The sequence below is a fragment of the Pinus tabuliformis genome, chromosome 9 (genome assembly GCF_031772625.1).
Source record: "Pinus tabuliformis cultivar Carrire ecotype Pingquan chromosome 9, CPIR1, whole genome shotgun sequence".
NCBI lineage: Eukaryota > Viridiplantae > Streptophyta > Pinopsida > Pinales > Pinaceae > Pinus > Pinus tabuliformis.
In genome coordinates, this window is record NC_142307.1 from 1,298,128,209 (window position 1) to 1,298,137,413 (window position 9,205).

At 34.5% G+C, this 9,205-nt stretch overlaps 1 protein-coding gene across 1 annotated transcript; it reads left to right on the forward strand.

Moving 5' to 3' along the window:
• Positions 1 to 6,838: 6,838 nt before the first annotated feature.
• On the forward strand, positions 6,839 to 8,720 carry LOC149153317 (receptor-like serine/threonine-protein kinase At1g78530). Its single transcript, XM_089439997.1, has 2 exons — positions 6,839 to 7,844; positions 8,097 to 8,720. The coding sequence occupies exons 1-2, from the start codon at positions 6,947 to 6,949 to the stop codon at positions 8,534 to 8,536; spliced, it is 1,338 nt and encodes a 445-aa protein (XP_089296123.1). The 5' UTR covers positions 6,839 to 6,946; the 3' UTR covers positions 8,537 to 8,720.
• Positions 8,721 to 9,205: the final 485 nt, after the last annotated feature.

The following is a 9,205-nucleotide window of genomic DNA, read 5'->3' on the forward strand; positions in this document are numbered from 1 at the left end:
AGTACAAGGACAAGTATAGGTGCAGAGAAGAGTTCACAGCATGTGGAGAAACAACATGATGAGGAGCTTGAAGCTCTACCCACCACAAGTGGGAGAAGTAAGCATGAGTTGCTTATCCGAAGGAGTTTGTGGGAGCTCCTAGATCGAGCACCAGGAACAGGAGGAAACTAGATAGATATTCAGGATATAAGGAATTGATGAGTGAGCTTATTGACAGTGAGCCTTATAACTATGAAGAGGTTGCACAACACCCAATGTGGTAGGATGCAATGGTGTAGGAGTACAAATCCATGTTTGGGAATTCATGCTTAAACCATTGGATAGGGCAGTGGTTGGTTCCCACTAAATCTATAAGGTCAAGCACACTACAAATGGAAACGTAGAAAAATTTAAGGAAAGGTTTGTGGCCAAGGGATTCTCTTGGAATATGGGAATATATTATGAGGATATATTTGCTCCTATTGCCAGGCATACTTCCATTAGGGTTGTGATATCACTTGCAGCACAGATGGGATGACAAACCCATTAGATGGATGTCAAGACGACATTCTTGAACAGAGTCATAGAATAGAAGTTGTACATTGAACAACCAAAAGGTTTTGAGATTGGGAGGGAAACCCATGTATGCAGGTTGAAGAGAGCATTATACGAACTCAAGAAAGCTCCCTGAGTATGGTATGGTCGGATTGGCAGCTACTTGCAGGAGATGGGATTTGTGAAGAATGAGGTAGATTTGAACCTCTATTGTCTTATGGTTGGAGGCAGGAAACCCATTCTCATGTTATATGTGGATGATCTATTTTTGACTAGGTCACTAGGGCTCATAAAGGACTACAAGAAGGACTTAGCAGCAGAGTTTGAGATGGATTTGGGATTGACGCACTGTTTTCTAGGACTCGAGGTGTGGCAGACAGATGGGGAGATCTTCCTTGGTGAATGGAGATATGTTATGGAGATCTAGAAGAAATTCAAGATGTTGAATTGTATACCCATAACTACACCTATGATAACCAACTGGAAAAAGATTGATGCATTGAAGCAGGAGGTAACGGACCCCACCTTTATGGGTAGCTTATTTTCTCTCTCATGTATATAGTTAACACAAGGCCATATATTTGCTTTGCATTCAACACTCTTAATTATTTCATGGTGGAACCAAAGAGGGTGCATTGGACAACAACAAAACATGTGTTGCAAAATATATGAGGTACAGTTGAGTACGGATTGAGATATACTCTAGGAGGTGGTGTCAAGTTGATGGGATATACTGATGCAGACTGTGTAGGTTATGAAATGGACAAGAAACGCACTTCAAGGTGTTGCTTCAACATTGGATCAGGGGATGTCTCTTTGTACAAAAAGAAGCAGAAGTTGGTTGCGTTAAGCTTTGCAGAAGTAGAGTACATGGAAACAAGCATGGCTACAAGTGAGGCCATATGGCTTCGAAAGCTACTAGTGGCACTATTTGGTCTGAGGATGGAGTCGGCCTTTATCCACTATTTTCATCAGAGTTGCATGAAGTTGTCTAAGAATCTAGTATTTCATGATCAGTCAAAGCATATCGACATTACATACCATTTCATCAGGGACTGTGTATAATGTGGATAAGTTCAACTATAGTATGTACCTACAGAATTGCAGGTGGCGGACATTCTAATAATGACCTTGAATAAATGAAAGTTTTTTTTCTTTAGGGATAAGTTGGGTGTTGCGAAGAACACCTTCCTCGCTAAGAGGGAGTGTTAAATATTATAGCTTGGATAGGTGTTCTAGCCTTAAGAGGTATCATTGAATCTAAGAACATAAAGAATTTAATTATCTCCAAGCCCCTGTAATTTTTTCTGAAGTTTCACCTAGGGAAAATATTACAAAAAAATCAAAAAATCAAGTGAACTTCTAATCAAGTGAACTTCTAATCAAGTGAACTTTTAATCATGGTCATTCATTTGTGAATGAAAGATTATAAAGGGAATTGGTGGGAAGATTTGGAGACACATCAAGTGGGTGATTTTTAATGAGACACCAGAAGAGTTTCAACAACAGTGATTGGGAGAAGGTTTTTCAGATATTTTTTCTATTAGTATTTTTTGCAGCAACCGAGTTTTACCAGTGAGGTTGTGGGCTTTGTTGAGAAATGGAAACAAGAAATTCTAGTTTAATTTGTCCTTGAATTAAACTGAGAATAAAATCGAATTCTATTCTCATAGCAACTTCTAAATAGTTAATTAAGTTTAATTAACTTAATTAGCTAGGAATTTCAAGTTAGAAGTCTTTCTGAAGTCATGTATATGTTCTCCCTATATTATAGGGGTCCAAGATGAGTTAAGTATGAGTTGTAATTAGTTAACTCAGTGTATTGAGTTAAGTCCAGTTAAATTAGTTCCAAATTGTTTAAGGAACTAATAGTGAGTTAACAATCAATTGGTGCACTAATGCATTAACTAGTGCTACTCCAGTTAACTGATGATTCCCTCATCAGAAACTCATACATGTCGATTCTAAGAAAGACCCAGTCGAGACTAGAGTGTAGGGATAGTGTACTATCAGTTGTATGATTTATTGAGTTGTATAGATCATGCATGGAATTAAGAACTGAACCTTGAAGGGATTGCGCAGTTTTGGATGCACTGGCCTCCCATTAATATGGGCTAATCAGCCATAGGAATTGCACAAAGGAAATAGGGACTTGGAGAGCTGCAAAATTGGCTAAGTGTCAGCCAAGAGTTTGCTTGTGAGTTGGAGATTGATTTTACTGAGTGTTGGGATTGTTCTTGAGAGAACAAGCATTGTATTATCATCTTGGATTTCTTATATATGCAATATAGATAGTGGGGTTTTGAGTTGTGGCTTTCCCTGGATACTTATTGTGTTATGTGTATTTGATTATCTTCCTCTTGTCGATTATTGTTTTCATCGATCTATTTGCTTCAGTTGGTTGATAGTAGAAGTACTTTCTTGTCTCTTGCTTTAGTACATTGCATGAGCTTGTGAATCTACAGGATTTTCTATAGGCTTTAGAAGGAAGCCAAGTTGCTTAGTAAATTCACAACAGTAGAGACCAAGTTTATTTCCGGAAGGCAGCGCGAGTCTTCTAGAGGCCAATGTGAGTTTTCCAGAGGAGGTGTGAACTTCCAAGAGGGAAGATCAAGTTTTCTAGGAGTAGATTGATTTTCTAGAGGGTAGTGCGAGTTTACCGGGAGACAATACAAGTTGTCAGTTAGAGTTAGTGTAAATTGTCAAACTGTTAGTGCAAGTTGTTGGAGGTAGTGTGAATTGTAGAAAGGGAATCCATGGAGTTTTCCAGGTTGATTTGAGTAGCAAAAATGAAGATAAAATATTATCGGAGCTTTTCTAGTGTCATGCAAGAAGTTGTAATTTCTCAATAGCGGGTTTGTTGAAGATAATAATATAAACCCTCATAGCTAAAAATTAGTTTTCCCCACTTTTGGGTTTTTCCAAAGACGTTTGTCCAAAAACGCTTGTGTAAAGTGTATGATTGGTTTCTCGTATATTTTGCTGCAAATTTTTTGTAAATGGTGTTGTTCATGTTATTATTCATTACTTCCAGCAGAAGAATTAATTTCCCATGAACAAGTAATAAGAAATAATTAACTAGGTTAATAGCACCTTTTGTGTTGCCAGAAATTTCACACCCCGCACCCTATGTTGACGCGACATTATCATGTGGCCCCAACGGGGACTATGTGGAAACATAGTAATGATGTGGACTTGCATTATGCTAACGTGAAATATTGAATCCCTAAATATTATGAATTTGTTTTCCTATTTAAAAAAATATTATAAATTCAACTTTTTTAAGTAACCATGAAATCACCAAAATTTAAATATTAAAATAAAAATTTAAACTTTTAAGATATTAAATTTAATATATAAATATTAAAAATAATTTTAATTGTGTGATCAAAAGCCAAACTAATTGAACTACGAGACAAATAATATATAACAAATATCATTAAATAAAATAGATCGATGTTCGTTCAAAATTTATTGAATTTATTGAAAAATCAAATCATGAAAATTTAGAAGTCGGAGGAGCATAGAATAAATCTAATCATGTTAAAGGTTGATGTGACCCAAATTAAGTATAATCCCATGTAATTTGTAAATTTAACGACATAAATACCTTTAAATCACGATTACTCAATCAACAAATTAGACATAGCAATTATCTCAAAACTCACACATAATTAATCAACAAAAACAAGTCAAAAATAAGAAAATTTTAAAATCTGGTTCGTCATGCCTAATGATTCAAACTTTCGTGGAGATGACTGAAAGATTATTTCGGAGTTCGTGGACTTCTTTGGCATGGGTTTCAAGTCATCCACGGCAATGCGTTCAATTATTTATTCGAATATACAGTTTATTCGTAATGTATTAATATTAATTTATGCATAAAAAATGAAATGACTATACTTTTCTACGAGACATGATTTTTAATATAATTTTAATTAATTATGTAGTATTTATTTATTTTATATGTCTGATAATAAGTTTATTTATTTTAAAATAAAAACTTTAGAATTTTAATTTAATTATTAATAATTATTAAATAGATAATAGGAATTTGATTTCTCAATATTATTTTAAAAATAGTTATATATTTCTTTTTTTAATTATAATGAATAATTAAAAAAAATGTCATATGAATTTTTGAACATATGGTATTGATAACTTATGTATTTACCCATAATATTGTAACAAAACTTCTTTATAATTAAAAAATTTTCACTAATATTACAGTGAAGTATACGAAAAACTTCCTTTTCAATTCCCAAAATTGAATTTTGGTGTCAAAGATTTTTTAGTAATAAGATCAATGATAAATTAGAACACTTCTAATTTTATTTTGTTGAGCAAAATTTGATTCAAATGACTCCCATATTAGAAGATGGGATGATGATGACTCTGGTTTGTGTTTCACATGTTTCTCTTTCAAGCATAATTCACTTATTGTGTGGTTCATATTGGATTATTATGTTATTTGTCATCCGTCTTGATGCTTTCAAAGTGGAAAAATTAGAGGAATCAGCACATAGGACCATTTTCACTAATGGGTCCCAATTTCATGAACTAGGGTTTTAAACATTCTGGAGGCAATTTGAGGCATTTCTTGAAGTTCTTTTGGGGTCCAAAAACTCTCGCTTGTGCACGACCCCCTAAGTTGTTATACACTCACATACCTTTCTAAAAATGCAAGGAAGACCTCAAACAAAGTCAGTATGCAAAAGTTATGCTACATGGAAGTTGACCTACCTGTTTTAACAACCATGATTTGAAAGGATGCCACATTAGCAAATAGATGATATTCACATGAACATGATGAAGAAAACTCTAGAATGGTCAATATTGTAACTCCAGTTAAGAGTTAAAAGTTCAAGATAGCTAAGATTTGATCTATCATTGTTCATTATCATTAATCAATTAGGCATGTCTTGTGGTATACTTTATAATGAATGAAAGGCTAATTTATTGTGTATTGGGAAACTCTTCCTAAGTTAAATCATCATTGTTGTAGAAGAGTTTCATAAACAATGAAACTACATTTTGATTCACAATGACTACAAATAGCATTTTCAAAATAAAACAAAACAAAAACTTTTTGAGTTGTTGAAGCCCAAATGTCAAATATAATTGCATGCTCCCAAATATTATTAGACATATGGTTTCTGAATATTAAAGTAGGTATGGTTCTACTATTAATTCCAAATTTCAAATTTGTTACATGCTTCCAAATATAAATATACATATGGTTTTTGAATATTAATATAGGTATGGTTCTACTATTATTTCCAAATTCCAAGTTTGTTAATTCTCTTTTCGCACAATTGTTGTGCATTTTATTGTGATTATTATGTTTCCATGAACAATGAACATCACACATACTCAAAATATTGCAAAGTTTTTAATTATATCGAAGTACGGAGATATATGTATCTAGAATTGTTTATTGTATCTCAAAAATTCTTGACGACAAGATAGATGACATAAGAAACTATGTCAAAAAATTGTTTCTTCAAACTAGATTACAAAATAGAATATTGGTCACCATGATGCTTGGAGATCAATTTAATTGAGTAAGTGTCTCATTTCTTACTTGTTAGAATGATGAACCATTTGTATTTCAATCCTTTTGCAAAGGTCCGACTATTGTATATAAATGGCATATCCATCCAACAACATTTTCACAGGGATGCTAACATAAGCTTTCTGAAAAGACACACCCAACTTAGTTGTCTCGATCATAGAGATTTTCACAAGTTCTTTCACAACATTTTTTGATACAACAATTCTATTTGTATTTTGATTTTTGCTCATCTTCACAACAACTTAGTGATAAAAGTTGTTTCTCCCAAGTGAGAGTGGTATCATTAGTTGATAAATAAATGTTCAGAATTTATTTCATACCATTTTTAAAAACCCAAAATAAATTAAACTTCTCTACTATGTACTTTTTACCCACAAGGATTGTCATTGTTTTGGGACATTTATGTTAGTGTAACTTTCTTCTTAAATTTAGCCTATAACGACATTATTTAAAATATATATAAAAAACTCAAATTTCCATCTTTAAAAAAATAATAATAATAAATAAAATAAAATAATTATATTGATTATTGCCTTCCACATTTCTCACTCTCAAACTTATTTTACTCTCTTAATACAATTGCTAATAATAATAATAATAATTTAATACCAAAACTGAATTTCGAAGTCAACTGAATTTTGAGGTCAAAGATCCAACAATTACCTGGCAAGCGCCTGTCCACCGTGAGAACAACGTCGTTGTAACTTTTTTTCCAACGAGTGGTGGAATTCGCTTGACAAACGCTAATATAACGCAGTGCAGCGAAAGAAAGAAATTGCAGAGTGAGATCGCCATGAATCTGTTCCTTGAGGCTCCAAGGGATGCAATGAAATCGCCATGAATCTGTTCCTTGAGGCTCCAAGGGATGCAATGAAAGGGCAGAAATTGCAGAGTGAGATCGCCATGAATCTGTTCCTTGAGGCTCCAAGGGATGCAATGAAAGGGCTTCTTATCGCTGTCTCTTACACCCTAGCAATGATAACAGGCGTTATCGTATCCTGGATCCTCTACGCCCGTCGTCTTGCTCTCCTCATTTATCCCATACTCGCCACGTTTTTGTTCATCGCTGCTTTGCTTCTTTCCCTCTTTCTATTACTACGCCGCTATAGGAGACGCAGAGCATCTGCTGTCGAGGCCGAAGAAGCTCGTATTCAAAGAATGTGTAGCCCCTTGTGGAGGGTAACCGAAGAGGACTTGGCCGCAGCGACTGCCAACTTCAGCCACCATAAAATAATCGGGAGAGGCCGCTTTGGAACGGTTTACAGAGGAATCCTCTCCAACGGCCAAACTGTTGCCATCAAACGGATAAAATTAGAGGAACCATTGGCCAAGAAGCATTTCTTATCAGAACTGCACATTTTAGGGCAGCTTCGCCATAGAAATCTGTTAAAAATTTTGGGGTATTTCCATAGCACTCATGAGATGATACTCCTCTCCAAATTCATGCCCAATCTTAATTTGGACATTATATTGCACGGTGCACAGGGTTTTCGATTGAATTGGAGACAGAGACTGAACATAGCGGTGGGAGTGGCTTCTGCGTTGGAGTATCTTCATCATGGTTGCAGCAGTTCCATCGTTCACAGCGATGTGAAGCCGACCAACATACTTTTGGACGAACATTTGGAAGCCCATCTTGCGGACTTCGGGTTGGCCCTAATTATAAGCAACAATCATCGCAGCCAAAGCTCCTCCAGGCCTCTCTTTGCTTTTACTGTTGGTTATACTGCTCCCGGTACAGATCAACAAAAGGGGGATTTTCTCAGAAATTTATAGGATGGATAGATTTTTCTTATTTGTTGATAAAATAGAATACAGTATGTGTTTAAGTTTGCACCTTTACATCTAATTTTTTAAATAGAAGTAAAATTTCTGAATTCTCTGAACCCTTTTCCCCAAAATCCCCATTTCTAGCTTCAGAATTCAATGATTTCTTATGATTTCTAGCTTGTTTTATTTACTCACATTGGGTGTTTTGGTACATCAGAGAGAGGTTATCTGACCACGAAGCCTTCGCCAAAATCCGATGTATACAGTTATGGTATCTTGTTGCTGGAGCTTAGCACCGGGTTCAAGCCAACCAGTTCAAAGTTAACTGAGATGGGTATCACCATTTCGCAGTGGGCGAGGAACGCGCTTGAGGAAAATAATCTCATTGAACTCATCGATGGCTGCCTGAAAAGAGATTCAGAATTTCATGGTGAAATGCAGGGAGTTATCGAATTAGGAATTCAATGTACAGAGGAGAGTCCAGAGATGAGGCCGGCGATGAATGATGTGGTTAAAAGGTTGGAGGAGATTGCGAACATTAAGAAGCAGTGGAATATACCGCTTCAGGTTCTTGTATGCCAAGAAACGCAAATGGAGGAGCACTCTGTTCTCCACAGTGAGTCCAGTTCTCAGATTTATCAGTCCAATGTTGATTGAAAACTGTGTATTTTTAAATGTATAATGAATATGAATATGGAGCAGTCTGTTCTCCACAGTGAGTCCAGTTCTCAGATTTCTGTTCTCCACAGTGAGTCCAGTTCTCAGATTTATCAGTCCAATGTTGATTTCTCAGATTTGTGAGTCCAATGTTGATTGAAAAGTGTGTATTTTTAAATGTATAATGAATGGAGTAGTCTACCTAGGCGGTAGAATGGCCCGTTTTCCGTCACCGGTAGGAAAATCTACCGCCTAGGTAGACTACTCCTATAATGAATATGGATATTTTTTAGTTGTAGGTGCATTTTATCAATGAGAAAAGTCATTATATATATGATTTAAAATGAATTTCAAAATATAATTTAATTTTTAAAATTTGACTCACCATTCTTATAAATAGAAATTTGTAAATATAAAATTGATTATAGTCAAACGGTTTATATTTAAATTATAATAGTATTTTTATTTATATATAAATTTTATGTTTTTTTAATATATATAAATGGTAATAAATATAAAAATATTATATTTATATTGATTAATTAATTATATGTTAAAAGATTTTAGTTCAAATGGTTTGGTGAATAATTTTACGTCTTCTAAAATATGTTGTAATTGACATATTAATGACATTTATAAAATAGTTGTATATGGTATAATAGTGGTACC

Excerpts from the sequence above, each read along its gene's own strand:
- LOC149153317 (XM_089439997.1), top strand. The coding sequence starts at position 6,947 with ATGAATCTGTTCCTTGAGGCTCCAAGGGATGCAATGAAAGGGCAGAAA. Across the intron at positions 7,845-8,096 it reads TGTTGGTTATACTGCTCCCG|AGAGAGGTTATCTGACCACG; the intron begins GTACAGATCAAC and ends TTGGTACATCAG.